We start from the raw sequence: 17567 nt of genomic DNA, 5'->3' as shown, positions 1-17567 counted from the left end.
CCCGCGCGGGGCAGCTCGCAGCCCCCGCCCCTTCCCTCTCGCCGCAGAATGGGCAGCTCCGCGGCACCAGGCCCCCGCCTGGCAGGGCTGCCACCCCCGGCCCAGGGAGCAGCACAGAAGAGGGACAGCATAAAGACAGGGCAGGATTTATAGTGTACCTTAAGGAGTATGTACATGGCTTATGCATCAGAGGCAGCACAGTTTTGAAACAGGCTTCCACATACAGCAGATGCCCCCCCTTTACACTGCTTAAATTCAACAGCTGGGACAGCAGGGACTGCTTTTCACAGCTCCTGCAAGACTGTTCTTCACCAGAGCAGGCAGTCTGTCTCTCTGCCTAGAAGCCAAAACCAAAATGGCTTTTCTAAAACCAGGACCTCCCTCCTCCCACTACAGAGGGCCATTAGCTGCTGGACCTTCACAGACAGCTGTAAGAGTTGCAAATACTTCATTCTTCATATCCCTCAACTGCCATATACCACACCAAAAACAAACCCTGATACACAATCAGCATTTACAAACTTGCACATCCCCCTTCAGTCATCACTAATATCTAAACTTAAGCGCTGCTGTGGATGCAAAGGCATTGTTTTCACATTAAACATGAGATTACAAGTTTAAACTTGGGAGCAAATAGCAGCAACAGAATGGAGGTTGGAACAGGGAGAAAGGTTTTTGGTATCATTGAAAGTAGAGCGTGGCAGTCATTAGAAACAGCCAACACAATCAAGAACAATACAGGGACAGGGCACCAGGACAATCAAAAGAGGCTAGRAAGCTGTAGTGCAGTGGAAATTTCTAATATTAAACAGTAAGTCTTAAAAGGAAAGTTGAAAGAAGGGATAGAAGGGAAGGTCCTAGGAGAGATTTCACATGTGGTGGCAATGCACTAAATGCATTCTTGATTGAAGTGGCAAGTTTCATGGATGCTCTGGAGYACCAGCCACCACCCCTGCAAGGCATTTATCTTGCAAATGATTGTATGTCTATAGATGTAGATTTTTTCTTCAGCAGTTTAGTGTGTCTTCCAGCTCCTCCTTCTGTTTTTTCCTCTCTGCAAGCCATTGCTGGATCTTTTCTTTAAGCTCTGTGTTTGGTCTAATCTGGTCCATGGTGAGGGGGCTCCGATTAAAAGGATCTGTCTGGTCACTGAAAAAGTAAAAAGGAGAATAGTTTTCTGACAGTCCCATCCTAGAAGAAACAGGAAAGACAAGCTGGAAGGRTCAGCATGATCTTCCTGCCATTCAGTGAAGTAGATCTGCTCAGCTAACGGAGACCAACAGGTGTTAATATCATTGGATAAATGATATCTACCAAAAGTAAGTATAAATTGGAGATATCTACTGTAAAATCACTTGCTTCTTATGGCCCAATAAAATAAGGATGTAAGAGGAAATATTTTGGATGTATTAGTAGAGGAAATATGCAGTTGTTCTGGACAAGAATGAGTGAAGTAGGAATATCTGCAGTTTGCCAAATAAGTTATCCTTCACTAAAGAAGGCTTGTATAATCTCTTCTGCACTTCCATATGTGGACTTAAGTCAATGAAAATGCATTAAGCATTGTTTTATGTACTTTTGCTAGTGTCCAGCATTTATTTCGGGAAGTGGAATTATACTCACAGGTCATATTTGAGACGAGCAGATTAGGAACACTTCTAACCAGTTACATAAATGCCCTGGACCTCACAGTAACTGAGGAATTTTGGAATGAAGGAGACTAYGTGCAAGTGTGCACTCCCTGCCCCACCACTACTCCCAAACTTCCAATTCAGGAAAGCAACAGTACTTGCCAAGCAAAAATCAGTCAGTCAATGAAGTAAAGCTTAACCAGAGCATGGACACAGTTAGACTGCCTTGTGTACCTGAGCAGGTGCCTGGCTATAGTTGACCTATCCACAGTGACACGGGAAGATGGCAGTACTACAGGATCTGACATCAGAGTACTCATGATAGGATCCAGAAATTCATCACATGCGTCTGCATACGTCTCTTCTTCCTGCTGCTGACGGTCTGCAAGAGACTGATAGACACACAGAACCTTTAAACACTTGGCTTCCTGGAGCTGTTCTAATTCTTTCAAAAGCAGGTGAAAGCTTATTGAGCAGACACCTATATGCTCTACCAACCCCTTTTTGCTCTACCAACCCCTTTTTGCTCATGACTGGCTCATGACTTCTTGATCACAACTGAAAAATCTCTCACTGGAACCTAGAAACATTGCAGCTGGTCAAGTGGACAGTTACTCAACATACTGTCACTGTTAAAATATGCAAAAATTTAAGTTGGGTCTGGGAGCCTGATACAAAAAGCAAAACTTGTTATTTTTGCACAAGAACATAACTAATAGGCTTCTGTAGCCAGGAAATCTAGCCCCAGTTGTCATCAAGTCATGCATTTAGTTTTTCATGGAACACATTCAAACATCTGTAGATACATTCAAGAACTATATGCTAAAACATTAACAGACGCATGTAGAGAGTGAGCCTTCTGAGTTGCCCAACAAGTCATTTAAGATAAAGCAGCATTTCTCAGAATTCCAGCTTCACAGCAAAGATGCAGTGATAAATCAAGAAAAAAGAATGCCAAGAACCTGTTTTTTTGTTAAACTTGCTCTACTTCTTACCTTGATCCTCTCAGCCAGGTTACTGAAAGCCACTATCATGTTGCCAGGTTTATTGATTTTCTTCAGAACCCTAACTGTCTGGGCAAAGAGTGTCGGTGAATAGGAACGGCCATCCTTGGGCACTGTGGCACAGAAATTTTCTTCATCCCTGGACCACAAGTTATAAGACAGCAAGATTTTAAGAACTCATATTTATTAGGYTGCAAAACACTGTCCACAGTTGCATTACTAAAGCAAAGAACTGAAAAGATGGGGAAACCAGAGAGAAGCTTGACCTTAAATTAAACATGTTTTCCTAGGTCCTCTCCAAAGTAACACAGAGCTTAAATTTATCTGTGATCATGTTTAAATTCCATTCCTACTAGTTCGGCTGCAGCTGACTTCCCTGGGTAATTTAGATTGTTAAAAAAGAGCACAACACTTTCTGAACTCCCCCTCTCCCCAGCTTAGGGATAGGGGTAAGTATATAGCACAGTTCAGTTTTAAAAAAAAAAAAAGACCACACTCCCATCCCTGACAAAGGAAACTGCAGCACTGTGCAAACCAGGATCTTCACACAACTATAGCAGGAGTTCTCATCCTAGTGCAGACATTGTTATGCACATCAAGTCACAGTTTAAGCTAAATTAGGTTTCAATTCCATTCCAAACATCTACATCCAGACTACAAAAGTCTTTAGCACCTGTAAGAGTGTTAAAGACAAAGTACCCAAAGGCCATTCTCCTCTATGAGCATCTCCTGACAACCCAACACACCAGTTCTCGCTTGTCACATACCCAAGGTTCAGGTAGATTGTACAGATGTCAGAAACTAGCTGCTGCGGTTTGAAGTCAAACTCGCTGAAATCCTTGACTTTCAAGGCTCCCATTTTAGGGCCAACCAGGTGTTGTAGAAAATAGTTTAGCATGGATATGATGCGCTCAGCAAGAAAAGGATGCACAAACAGGGACTTGATTTCTGCAATAGAAACCAATAGTTCCCTGAGCTTCACAATAATCCAGCCCTCTGATAATACTTAAACAAAATGAATCGCCCTTCCATTCCCAGCAATGGCACTCCCCAGTTCCCAGGAAGACTTGCTCACCCTACCTGACGTCAGGAAGGCCAAAGTACCAATGGTTTCATTAGACATGATGTTGTGAAAGCGAGCCAGCTGACCAAACATCTGCAGGCTTGACTCCTTTTCTCGACGAGCCTCCTGGGAGAGGCTGTCCCATTCACCACGATCCTTCTCTATCTGCTGAACTTTAATCTTACTTAGGTACTGTAAAGACACAGTAGGGAAGCATWTGGGAAGCAGCAGTCTAAGCACACCACCTTTAGTAAGTAAAATGCTCTCCTTTCAGCCAAGCACTCACCTCAGGACATAGAGAAGGCAGATGTGTTCTGTAAAGAAACACTGAAAATGCCTCCTACAGCAGCCTCAGGAGAGTAGGCAGGTTAAAAGGCAATGAAGTGTAAACTAGACTGCTCCCTCGACACTAGCTGAGAGATTTTTGGCAGGGAAATGTTAAGAAACTGGATGTCTACAGCGGGTATGAATTGATGAAAGCAGGGTTTCTGCCAGTGGTACCTTCAGTCTGCAATCTTTTGCTAGCACTGCAGCTTTGGATGCTAGGCTTAAAAAGACACTATTTTCCAGGCTCTGTCTCCTCCACTGTATCAGTGTAATCCCACAAATTTCCTACTGTTAACACCATGTCAAGACTTCAAGGTAGCAGTAACAAAGCAGTCCCACTGTTGGTCTGCCTAAACTCAGGTGAAACAGAGGAGGCAAAATATCAATCATATTTGCCAAGAGTGGAATGCCACGAGTTAAGATTCAACAACTGTAATAAGCTACAAATAAGGCCCTGCTTCTGTGCTAATGTCTTTACATTCTCATCACTCTGAGACTTAGTGGCAAGACTTCAGATACTTGTTCTGCCTTGTTCCATTCCCATAGGGAGGCCAATTCAGAAAATRAAAGTTACAGAAGCTTTGAGAAAGATCTCACAATCACATATGTTTAGCAAACAGAACAYGTAGACAAATGTTAGAAAGTTTACAAATGTTCAAAAACAGCTGGGCTATATCCATGCCACCTGTGTTTTCTGCCAGTCTCCAGGCAGTCACTTCTACCACAGGGAAATGCTTCCAACAAAAAACCCTCTCTAGTAGCAACCAGAAGCTCTGAAGGGTGTGGCAAGACAGTCATCACACACCAGGGACATGAGTTCAGCTAGAACTGACGCCCCATAAAGCCAAAGGAAAATACTGTCTAGAAACAAAAGGAACCTTTGTTAGGACAATAGCACACTCGTGGAAGGACCAAGAGGATTTGGTAATCACAAACTGCAGAACTTGTTTAAAGCCTAGTTGTGTCCAGTTAGCAACAGGCAGATTTCCTTGCAACTCTCCCAACATACTTCATTCTTGAAAAAAATAACCCACCTTTTTGTTCCTTTTGTTCTAACCTGCCTCCCAAGTCTGAGGGTAAAGGAAAGTGCCCTGTATGCTCTAGTTCCAGATCTCAACTGAGTTTTCTAGCAAGTATCCACTGCAGAGAGACATCATTAGGAAACAGAATAAGCTGACATTTTTCTAGTGATAAAAGTTCAGTATTGTAACTGGCCATTTTCACAAGAGAGAGACCTGTTTCTGCATGATGCCTACAGCACATTTACTAAACCCTACCTGTATTGCTTCATCCAACAGGAAAATGGCATCATTCATGAGCAAATTAAGGAAACGCAAGAAGAGAGGGGGATTCATTGCCTCAAGGTTCTCTGAGGCATAATCAGCCAAAACCTAAAAGTAACAAGAAAAAGTAGTTAATATTCTGTCACAGTCCAATCTGCAGGACAAAGCTGAACACTCCAGGAAGAGCTAACATAAGCATATTTATAAATACACCTCTTGCCTTACCTTTATGCTCTGCCGGTATGAATCTGTGCCCCACATATATCTCAGGATAGGATACATTGGACGGCGGTAGTTAAATTTCTGTTCAAACTGATGTGGGTCACCTAGACATAAGGAAAAGCAAGAAAGCATCTCAAATCAGCAGCAGGCACACGCAAGGATTTTTAATTCCTTTTCAAAGTTTGTTTAGCACTGTGCTGGGAGCAGGTCACATYTCCTTCAGAGAACTAGAAAGCTGACTTACTAATCAGCTCCCAGTTCAAGTACTGAATGCATAAACTCCTAGCAAGCAGTCAGCTAGAAATGCAGTTTTGCTGCCCCTTTTCTAAACAAAAGGCTTCATCAGTTCATATTGAATGTGACTAGTCACTGATGCGACCAGGCCCTGCATTAAACATCAGGAATGCAAGACAAGCAAGTCCTATGGAACAAGTGCCAGACTGCAAAAGCAGGGGAGGCCACTAGGAGCACAGCTTTTTTAAAAAAAATCATTGCAGTAGTTACCTGGATACTTTTATAACAGCAGCAGGCATGTCAATGTATACAGTTAGCATCTCTGGCACAGGCARATGGCAGTGTCCCAGGCCAGGAGGCTGAGGCCTGAAGTACTACAGCACCAGCCTACTTGCCAATAGATATGCGAAAAGGGCAGCACCTCCTGCTCTTTAGCAATGCTCTAGTTCCAAAGAAAACAAAGTGCCAACTGTAAAAGTAGGACTATAATAAAATAATTCAGCCCTGCAGAGCCCTCTGGAAAGAAGGATGGCAATCTGAGCTACATATGCATTCCCTTTAACTCCATCTCCTGTTGCTCTTACAGGATTATAGAATCTCCTTCTGGAAAAATCAGTGAAAATTCGTCACTGATTTCAAAGCAGTRCAAAAGATTCCTCCCTCCCTCCCTCTCTCCGCCAAAGGGATGAGTAAGTACCCACTATATGCATTGCTAAGCTGAAAAGCTTAAACCCTGGGAGGTTACATTTTATAGCTATACTGTAGTTCTGCATAGGTCAGAAGTTTGTAACGACCAATGCTTTTGGCTGGACTGCTCTCTGCCTGAAATGATCTAGCAGTACAATGAAGCACAAATGGATTTATTCATTTAAGGACTTCAAAACCTGCAGATAATCCCCCTACAGATTCTACAGGAGGAAGAATACACCTCCCCTTTCGTGCTTACCTGTAAACTCAATATCCACAAAGACCTTGATAAGTGCCTCAGCAAGATGGGCTGCATTTCGGTAAGAGCAGAATACTCGCTTGCGATGAAACACACTAGAGACAAGTGGATTCTGGGCTTGATCTAAATGAGGCATCACAGCTTCCAGCACTTCTGCCAGCTTGGCTCGCAGATGTGGATTTTTCATTCTGCAAGAGAAAAAACAGATTCAATAAGTCATGAGACAAGTGCAGCTTAGTTCAAAAACCACTCCAAGAGTCATGTCCATCTGTGCACGACTGGTCATTTATTGCATACCACTCGTAAAACTACCACTGGGGTTCAACCACTCAGCTCTTAATTGCACAGCCACAAGGAATATGCACTCAAATGTACCTGTGGTTAAATCACAGGCAGACAGGTCAAAAAAGTATGGGAATTTTACAGCTTTTGCTTTCATCCCTCCCAGAACAGCATTCTGGCAATGCATACTACTAGCACTTCATTCTTGCTTGTGAGCTGTAGCTTTTCTGACCAAAGCTGCTTCTGCCATCTCAGCTCTTTACTTAACTGTCCAATGACTTGTTTCCTATTTATTCTGCAAGTCCAAAGGCCTTTGCCTCCTGAGTGCCCCTTCCAGCCAAAATACCGAGCAAGGTTAGAGCATAAGTCTGGTGCTGCACAGGTGGGGCAAAAGCAGAACAAGCTACCCAAGGTCATGCTGTAGGTAACTGCCAAGAAGTGCCAGAACTTGGATCTCCTAGAGTCCAGCCTAGATAAAAGGGGAATAGTATATCTCCAAATAACTCTCCAGTAAGGGAAAATCTCCATCTGCTACTACTACTTTGAGTTCAGTGTATTTACATTACAAATATAAACAAATGACCAACGGAAATTTAGCGCATGCAATGTCTTAGCAAGATCAATACCTCTACTCATTTTTGTTCAGTGCTTCGTTACCATGGCGAAGTTCATAGAGATACTCAAAACACAGTTGCAACAATGTCCTTTAACTTCTAGCAAAACACACAACTCTAACAAAGGAGTCTCTCATATCGGATAGCAGCACAAAGTTAAAGATGCAGAGGTTCTGCTTGGAATGTCTTATTTTCCACATATTGAGCAACTACAGCTCCCACTGACTTGATTTGGAATTGCAGGTTCTTATCTGTTAGAAAAAGGAAGCTCTGTTTCTCACATCCYTAGCAGGAGTACTTTACAGTTGTTTTCACTTACAGCTAAGAATCAATATTATTTCCTCCTTGAAAAGCAAAACTTTTTGAATTTTTTTCAGACAAATCCTTACAAACAAGAGTATTCACAAATTATGGAAGGATGAAAAATCCTTCCAAAATCTGTTTTTAAGTGTAATTCCTAATATGCAGCCAAATGATCACAAGCAGTATAGAAAAAAGGCATCCATTCTACACAATAATAGCTTGTTTCCTTTCGTAGAGCACCATAGCAAGTAGCAGAACAAAAAGATTTTCATGTACAGTTTAGATTGAAATTTATCTGATGCATACTCCTACTTGCTCCTGCAGCCACCAGACACATACGCTTGAGGAGACTGCCAAGGTAACAGAAGCAGCTTCCTCAAGAGATGTGTTAAACTTTTCAGACATTTAGAGATGCATTGCAGTTTCTTTTGGTAGGAAACTGCAAAGCAGATCAGTGAGCAGCAGTTACTGGACTGGCAATGGCTGTATGTTTGTCACAGTGTTCACTAACACCTAGTTCTACTTGGTTAGGCTCCTGCATAATAAAACTAACAAGTATTTAAACACAATCCCATTTGTACCTCACGTGAAGCCCAAGCCTTTCAGGTAATGTTTCTTGTTTATTATGCCTCCTGTGGGCAGGATTTTTCTTTTCGAGTGAGATCAACCAAGTCAAATATCTAAGCAAAACCTTTAAGACACCTTTGGCTAGTTCCTCTTGCTTCTTTCTATCTGGGCGCTTTGCAGATAAGCATAAAGAGCTTACCTGGAGCTGTACATACCTCTCTACATCACCCATGAAAACAGTAACAAAGTGAAGGACATGCTCCAGAGAATCAGCAGAAGTCTCCAAGATGTCATCAGCAAAACGGCGCAGGAAAATGAAAAAGTCACCCAAATTATCAGCGAAGAACTCTGTGAACAGAGATTACATACTAGTTCTGCAGAAAGCTTTTTCAGTCTGTTTTCTAGCTGTCCTCGTACACTTGCATCCTCCCTGCCCCACCCCCCRCTGGATTCCAATTAAAGTTTCTAGACCTGGCTGTTTCTATTAGAAAACCACAAACCTCAAGGATACCCAGTCTGAYAAATTGTATAATGCACTGGATTCATCTCATCTGTCTCAGTAATAGTAATTTACAGGGTGAAACTCAAGGCACAAGAATTTCATAAATGGGGAGAGTACAATATCAATACATTAATACAGAGCAATCAATACATTATTTTGCCAAACTTAGCAACTCAGTCAAGTAGGATCTTCTGAAGGTCAGTAGAAAACAGATGTGCTTGGACAGTTCTCTTTCGGTATTCATCCAGATTGTATGAGCTCTGTCTGGTAAGAYGGACTGAGACATCTCTGCTCTCTTTATGGCTTATTACCTTGCTGTTGACATTTTTTTCAAGTTGTGACCTTCACTACACTTCCCTATGTGTTCTATAACCCCTTTTCAGAGATACCACATTCTTTAAATGTTTAAGACAAGAGAAAACCACATGCTTTGAACACGTTACGGAATAAGACCACATGTGCCTAAATACTCTAAACAAGTATTACGTAAGTTACTTAATAGTTGGAAACTTAATCTGCAGTAGCCATAAACAAACAGGTCCAGCAAGACAAGCTGTTTCACCTGGTACATAAGCCAATGCACTGTTTTCCACCCCTGGCAATGGGAACGTCAGCTCTAGAGGCTCGGTCCCTTGGTTTCCTATAGCCAGCTGGACCAGAAGAACTGCCATGGACACCTGCAGATTCAAGCAGTTGTGTAGCATCTGTGGCTCTGTCATTGCCGTCTTCGTGGAGAGATAGATGGTCATCAGGCGTTCAAACTGTTCCCTGAGACTGTCAGCAGCAGGGCTAGAACTCTGCTGAGCTTCTCGCCATGCTACTTGCAGGCGGTGAAGGCTTTGGTTTATCTTTACCATCTGGTCGTGCAACCTACCCAAAAAGAAGGCAATGAGGAGATCAGATAAGACAAATAGGTTTAGTACAGACTGCCKAAGCAATAAGTCAGCATACACTTTTATCCTGCTGGAGAGGACTGTTCTCTGCAGCTGGCAGAGCAAAACTTGGCATGATGTCAGCTTTACCAGTTGTGCCACTTCCCTCCAAAGAAGCAGCAGGAAGGTTGCAATACAGCAAGTGTCCTTTGATTCCACTATTCTCAAGCCATTTCCTGTGAATCATCTGTTTTGGGGGCCAGGAACAGGAAGCCTGTACAAAAARCCAAGCCAGGGTTTGGGAGGAGGCTATATCCTACTGAAGAACCAGAGAGGTCTGCAAAAGGAGAAATCTGGTAAAGCAGTTACTTCTATGAAGCACTTGAGGTCTGCATGACTAGCCCACACAGCTGTAAACCTTGTTAGATTACCAAGGTCAGGGATTCTGTATGCCTGAGAGATGCCTGTGAGGTGACATTTTCAGTTTCCCAGCAACAAGCCACTTGCATAACTTTTTTCATTTATTTCTATATTTAGATAATGAACCAGAAGGGGACTATGCTTGGATCAGTGGTGACCTCATAGTATCCAGGCAACAATTTGCAGAGAGAGGCTAAGAAAAATAGTGCTTTTTGGTGTCCAGAAAAATCACTTCCTGCAAACCAACAGCTTGTTTGCATTTCTGCTGAAAATAAATTCCATTTACGGGGCAGTTCAAATAGCCACACGAGGCAGGTATTCTGCCACTGAGATGCTTTCTAGTACAAAGATGACAAAGGCCTGTTCTCCCTGAGAACAGATCACAGAGGCTGAATGATTCAGGGCAATCCAGCACTTCAGTTATTCGAATTCCATAAATAATGTGAAATCCATGAGACTGTTAGCTTTCACAGTGAACCCAAGCGAAGAGCATTTCAGAAATGAAGCAGCTTGGGGCTAATCAAAAATGCACACTGAAAAGCATTTGGCAACTCAAGTGGCATACTATACAATTCTGAATATTTTTAAAAATTTAATAGCCGTACATGGATACAAAACAGCACTGAGAAACTACAACTTCAGTATTCACCTTGAGAATATCAGGTATTATCTGAGCCCAGACACAAATTCTCTCACAGTCTGCACGTTGCAATAACATTTCACACCTTCTCAGAGGTCAGCTCATTAAGAAGAGACTCACAGAGCTACAGAATAGTTACCTGTGAAATCCTAAGTGAAGAGTGTATTGTGTTAGGACCAGGTTTTCTGTTACCAGATTGTAGCTGTTCGCAAACTCTGGCTCTTGCTCAGTCAGAGCAGGAATCAAACAAGTTTCTTTTTCCAAACCTAGAATTGAAAGCATCACTGCATTAAGTCCTAACCAGAAGTGTGAGTAGGAAAAGAGGACCCACGAGAGCTTGAGTTCTGCTAAAAATATGGAATGACTGCTACTGATGCTGGAATGACAGATGCTGATGTTTTATTTGTTCTTAGCTTTTTCTTTGCTCCTCTCTGATTACTTAATTCTCCCTTTACAGGTATACAGTGAGAACACTATCGGGAGAGGGAAGGAATCAAAGAAAAGCCCAAAKAGATCCCCTTGGTAAATCATTGCTGAAGTTTCCAGCATACCTTTCATATGTACATTCTTACTCCTCCTTTCCTCTTCATTCAGTTCCTTCAGGGCACAGTAAGTAGGGTTAAATGTAAGCAACCTTGGAGATTTTGGTTTGCAGAAGGGCTGGCACAGCTTCAGCAGGGCAGCTCCCAAATTCAGGAAGAAGGCATCTGAAGCATACATCTGGAAGAAGATCTCTGGCATCTGATTAGCCCAGATTTTGGTACGACCTGCATTAGCATGGAGACAGTTTCCCAGCCAGGACAGAATCCGGTGTTTGGTCTCTGGAGACAACTGCAACAGGTTCTTCAGTAGCTGGTAGATCTTCTCATGGAACTGGGCCATAAACTGTTACAGGGAACACAAAGTGGTTGAAAGGGTCATGATTGAAAATGGTTCATTTTCCATGTTCTGTCATCTAAAACATTAGTGCTTTCAAAACTGGCCTGGGTCCAGACTACAACCTACTCTTAAGGGCAAGATTCTCAAAGCAAATTATAGCCAGGACAGCTCTAGCAGTCACCTGTCAGACAGATGTGATGAAAGGCTCAAATTCTGAGGCCAGCAAAGAATAATAGGGACATACTCAAAAGCACAGTCAAGAAAGAGCAAGCTGTTTCTATGTGGAGTAAAATCAAAATTCTTTACACATTTTTGGCATAAAGAATCACCTTGGAAGAATGCATGACTAGGAACCCAAAACTCTACGGCTAACTTCTGCACATGAATTGATTCCCTTGAAGAATGAGGATTATATTTATTTCCTATTTTGTGATGTTTCACTCCTTAACTTCTGAAATATTCTTTAAGATCCTCTTAGTATCATCCAGCTAAGGAGGGAAGTTATTTATTTTCATAATCAAGAGAAAATATTGCCTGTCACTTCCTCTACTTGCAAGTTAATTACAGGGCAGTTACTGAAAACCATTGGACATTGATTACATCTGATATAGATTACCTTCATATACTATCTATTAAATTARCGTGTTGGTACATGTTCTACAAGCACCCATTTTTTTTCATAAAGCTAGTAAAATAAAATATAAGTTGCTCTTAAACAGCATCTTTCACATAGCAGCATAAAACATTTGATCAATACAAAGTTTGGCTCACAACATCCTGATGGAAAGGCTACACTATTCTTATTTTAGAGACAGAGAATCCACAACACAAAGCACAGTTCTGCAACTTGCTTAACCACAATCCAGACTACTAAAAAGCCAGTGGCTAGAACATCTCCTAAAGTCAAGTCTAACTGTAATGCCCAAGTGAAAAGAGGTCAATAAAATACAGTAGGAAGCACTGTTGTTACCTACCTGATGGATGTTGGACTCCTGAACTTTGATCTCTTGTGGACTTGATCGGGAAGGATTCAAAAAATAGCCATGATTCTCTACTACACCAGGAGTCTTTAACAAGCAGGAGATATTTAAAATGGCACCTAACAAAGTCTTCTGGTACATCTGTCCATTACTGGGATCYTTAGGCTGAATATAATCTGCAAAAACCTGTGGAACACAGATGGTGAACATACTGACATTTATATAAAAATCTCAAAAGGAAAAAAAAAGACAGACCTTACTGCTTTGGGATATTTTGTCAGTCAGAAACTAAGAGAAGCAAAAGTGTACCAAGTTGTTACATTCTAGTTTGGGTTTGACCTAAACACATTAGGTCCTATAAATATATGCCTACAAGTAGAATCTGTGAATAGCTTAGGATATTACCAAGGGCATACACAAGCCTTGAACTGGAATGCATATATCAGTATCCCATTCTGAAGAGAACATGCATTTTTAAGAATGAAAACAGCATCGGAAGCAACTAGCCTGCCACTGAAAAGTAAAACACAAAGGAAACGTTGTTAGCTACTGAACATGAACACATTAAATGCACATTAGAAATGCCTGCTTGTAGGACTATCATCCAGTTTTCTGAYGTCATATCCAAACTTTGTTTCCTCTCTTCTACCTCTTGTCTTTTGYGGTGATACTAAAGAAACATTCACTGAATACTACTAAGACAATACTACTGCAACTGTTTAGGTACCTCCATGACAAAATAGACTRAAAAGTAACAGTTCTCTGTAATGCTAAGAAACATACCTTTGCTATATCTTTCTGCTTTGTGAAATAGAGGAGCATATCCAGGTAAGTGTATAGCAGGATCTGGCAAAGGTCCAGGTCTTTGATTCTACCCAACAAAATATCAAACACTGGAATCATGACTTCCCCGAAAGTCCGTACTTCCTCATCCGCTGTTAAAGCTTCTATGACCTCCTCCAGAAACTCAGTCATATCTTCAAAATCTAGCAAGATAAACAAGACTATAACTTACAGTACCCAATAGAGCCAAACTTCAGTCTGTATATACTGCTACCTAAACATAGCCTTCCCTCACTCTTTTTCTTTCTTTAAAAGCAACAAAAGCAGCCAGATCTTCAGTCAAGTCCACAGTATTCCTCCTGCAAGCTTTAGCAGATTTAAGATCTTATCCACTACGCTTATGAAGACAAAAACTGATATATCTTATCTGCAGTGGGCCTAGGTATTTCTAGAGGAGCTCTGCAAACACCAAGCTTCTGTTACTCTTTAGAATCACTCTTCCCTCAATTGAGACAGTTGATCTCACTGTTATCTGGACTGAGAATTTTAAACCTTAAAAGGACTTAATGCATTTGTTGCAGGAAAATGCAACCAGAATAACAAAAAATAAACTCATAACATGAGTAGTCACTTTCGTAAGCTATCACCTATCACTAAGTAAGCTATCAACTTAATTCAGTCAGACTTACGTGCACCTCTCAATGCTTCCAGCATCAAGTCGACCAGCTGTTCATACACATTCTGGTTGATGTAGATCTCTGGGGTAAGAAGAACAGTGCGAGTGTTTGACACAGTCAGATTTCGGCAGCGCACGGCAAAGGGCAGCAAATTCTCTGGAACCTTGGTTATCTGCACACAACAAACAAGACAGATTGTCTCTCGATGCAGCAACCACTTATATCCACTTCTTGCCATTAATTTGCCAGCTTAGTCATCTCAGACTCCAAAGCAAACTGTATAACAAAGTTACCTTCTTTTTCATGAATTTCTGCCTACCTCTTCTCTTGCTCTCTGGAAGCAGGCATAGAGGTAGCGTAGAATTTGTTTCTCTCCTGCATCTCTATCTGCAGAGAGGTTTTGTGTGCTAGCAGATGTCATGTAAATCAGGTGATTTCCAGGCTCCTGTAGCAGTAAGCGAGTGAACAGTGCCTAGACACAGGCAAAAAATACATTGAGAACAAAACAGACCCAGTAGATAAGAAATTGCTTAAGAAAAAAGAAGCCCCTATCATCACAGGCTAAATTGCTTCTGCCCAGAATAACTCTTCATCCCTTATTAACCAACTTAAGAGGGCTAGACCAAGAATCCTCAGACYTGCTCATTTGCTGAACAAACAATTTCTACAGTCACTTTTAAGAGTGGCAGCAGTTCTACTAACTGGAAGTTATTTTCACCAAATAATGATCAGGAACTGCTCTGACATCTCTGCACATGTCAAACTGAATGCATGCACAAACACTGATGACAAAATTCTGTGTAGTGGTATAATGGACAGCACACAGCTCCAGCATCACTTAAGGGGAAYGTTTGCTTCCCACACTGACATGCAATTGTGCTCTTGTGCCCCATTCAGGTTGAGATTTTCTTCCTCCTCCCCATTCTCAGCTGATCTGTACGTGCCCCTCCCCCCTGACACCTCCACCCTCCTCCAAGATCAGGATACATTTCTGCAGCTACCAGGAGGGGACAGAATAAACTAACCGGAATCAAAACACCTTATTCCCAAAAGCCTGTAGCTATTTCTAACAAAGCTGCAACTCACAGCTCTATACTGCACTATTCAAGATACATTATGCATGCTTTGCAAGAAAAAAGAAGTTACAGGTATTGCAGTCAAAGTAACCTGACCATCTGAAAAACCTTATTTTTCCAGTTTACTCAAACTGAGATGTCCCTTATCAGGGCCCAGTRACTTCAGTTACTGCCTGAAAAAAACTGGCACAGAATTTTGCTCTTCTCATTTGACAGAAGTCACCATTCTGCTACATGCAGGCAGCCTACAGCTATCTACAAAGCTGCTGCAAAAGAGATTATCAAGAGGCAACCAACTGTTAGTATAACTAAACAAAGAGCTGAGTAAGCTGTTTTTTTAAAAAACATAGCATGCATGAATGAAGCTCTCTTTGCCTGTCACTAATGCTCTATGACAGTCTCTCTCTTTTAGGATTAAAAATTAGGATTTTGAAAAGATTCTGGCGGCAACTATTAGTGTATCATCCACAGCATCTACCTTAGCTCTGTTTTAAGAGGTAGTTAACCTGAAAGAGAAAGACAATGTGCAGTAGTACCTGCACAATAGTACCTGTTCAACATTTTCCATGTCAAGCCAGTCTTGGTCATCAAGATCTGCAGCCATTTCTTCCAAATACACACAACGAACTGGAATTCCATTTCCACTCTTCATACTGGGATCACCTGGGAAAAAAGTACAATCAAACTCTTTACTCAAACTAATACAGAATCCACCTACAAACAGTGAAACACACACCTGGATACTGCCTRTTACACAGAGGTGCCTGTTACAAACACACTACACAATACTACAGCTCACACTAATGTTCAGTTATAAGAAACAGTTTTGAGAAAGAAATATACATATATATTTGGATGCAAGCAAGACCCCAGCCTCTAAGGTAAGCTTGTACAGTTCATGTTCTTATCCTGAAGGGCCTTGTGCAAGATGAGTGTAAGCTCTTTGGCATTCTAGGACCAGAGGTGCCATCTGGGTATCCTTTTAAAAAGACCCTAAATAACACTTCTGTTTGCCATATGCAGCCAGAAGACATTCAGAAGTGCTAAGATTTTTGTTTTTCTGTTTAATGGATAGCAGCAGAAATTATTTTCTTTAGCGGCTACACAGGACTATTCTGATTTTTATAAACAAGCTTTTGGTCAACTGTTATAAGTGAAAGACAAACACACAAGCACCCATGAGGGCCTTGATATGAAACAACTTTGTGGTCCTAGGACCCAGGTTCTCTCCRCTTAATATATTTTACAGGATTTTTCACAATATCACAAACACAACACCATAAACGTTAACTCTTCAAGGCAGGGGCCATGCCTTCTGGTGCTTGTTCAAGTGGCAGCACACTAGTGCCAAGTTCTCAGGCATCCACGTGCTATTGCAAAGCAAACAACAGTAATAATAGAAAAACAGCACAACACATCCACAAAAAAGCACTGGATTCTGCAGTCACACACACCTGGCAGCAGTCTTTAGATTTAAGCTCTACCCAGAGGAACCAAGTTTGCCTCAGACTGTAACGCACACCCAAAACTACTCCCAGGGCTGAGCTACTGCATTTGCCAGAAGTTCAAACCCCTGGCATTCTTGTAGGTAACAAGAGTCTTCAGCGCATGAGCACTCACTGTTGTCAAGAGTGATGAGAAAGATCCTCTGAATCATGTGATTGATGTTGAGCTGTTCACATAGCTCCCGCTGGGAGCGGAAGGAGCGGCTGATCTCGGCCACAGAATAGTCGCAATCATCCAGGCTCTCGGATATGCTGTTATCCGAGTCATCTTGGCTGACTGAAGTTTCGTCTCCTGGAAAAGAAAGCTCTTAAGTTCCCTGTTGAGCACAGATGAGGCAAAAGCTTCGACTCTGTGAGAACAGACGGCACCAACGCAAGACGATTTCAACAGAGCTCTATCAAGCAACAGGCTCGAATCTCTCCCATCTTCACCCTCGGTGGTTTTGCTCGGACTGCAAGAACTGGCGAGCCTTACCAGCAAAGAGCCACGGCTGCACCTTGGCTACGGACCTGTCAGCTTCCCCTGCGAACTGCCCGCGGCTGGGCCGCCCGCCGGGGCCGAGCACCGCCGGGCGGCGGACGAGACCCGGCGCCACCGCGGCCCGGGCGCGGCGGCGCCCGCTGACCTGTGAGCTGCCGCAGCTGCTGCTGCTTCTGGACGGCGGCGAACTGCTTGGCGTCCGCCACGGAACTGAAGAGGGCGGCGAAGGGGTTGCTGGAGATGCTGTTGTTGTTCTCCTGGTCGGTCATCTCCCCT

General features: G+C 42.3%; 1 protein-coding gene across 1 annotated transcript; it reads right to left on the bottom strand.

Annotated features, from left to right (window-relative positions):
• Window positions 1–130: 130 nt before the first annotated feature.
• UBE4A (ubiquitination factor E4A) lies at window positions 131–17561 on the bottom strand. The gene is made up of 19 exons (XM_085303131.1): window positions 17437–17561; window positions 16926–17102; window positions 15856–15968; window positions 14549–14701; window positions 14242–14401; window positions 13553–13755; window positions 12764–12955; window positions 11462–11795; window positions 11050–11176; window positions 9541–9848; window positions 8692–8824; window positions 6711–6898; window positions 5534–5634; window positions 5303–5416; window positions 3716–3890; window positions 3403–3583; window positions 2627–2774; window positions 1866–2023; window positions 131–1149 (listed from the first exon to the last, which is right to left on the bottom strand). The coding sequence occupies exons 1-19, from the start codon at window positions 17558–17560 to the stop codon at window positions 1008–1010; spliced, it is 3231 nt and encodes a 1076-aa protein (XP_085159257.1). The 5' UTR covers window position 17561; the 3' UTR covers window positions 131–1007.
• Window positions 17562–17567: the final 6 nt, after the last annotated feature.

This window comes from Rhea americana, unplaced genomic scaffold (assembly GCF_003343005.1).
Source record: "Rhea americana isolate MKP2758 unplaced genomic scaffold, rheAme1 scaffold_197, whole genome shotgun sequence".
In the NCBI taxonomy this organism is placed as follows: domain Eukaryota; kingdom Metazoa; phylum Chordata; class Aves; order Rheiformes; family Rheidae; genus Rhea; species Rhea americana.
This window is presented reverse-complemented; position numbering and strand designations above follow the sequence as displayed.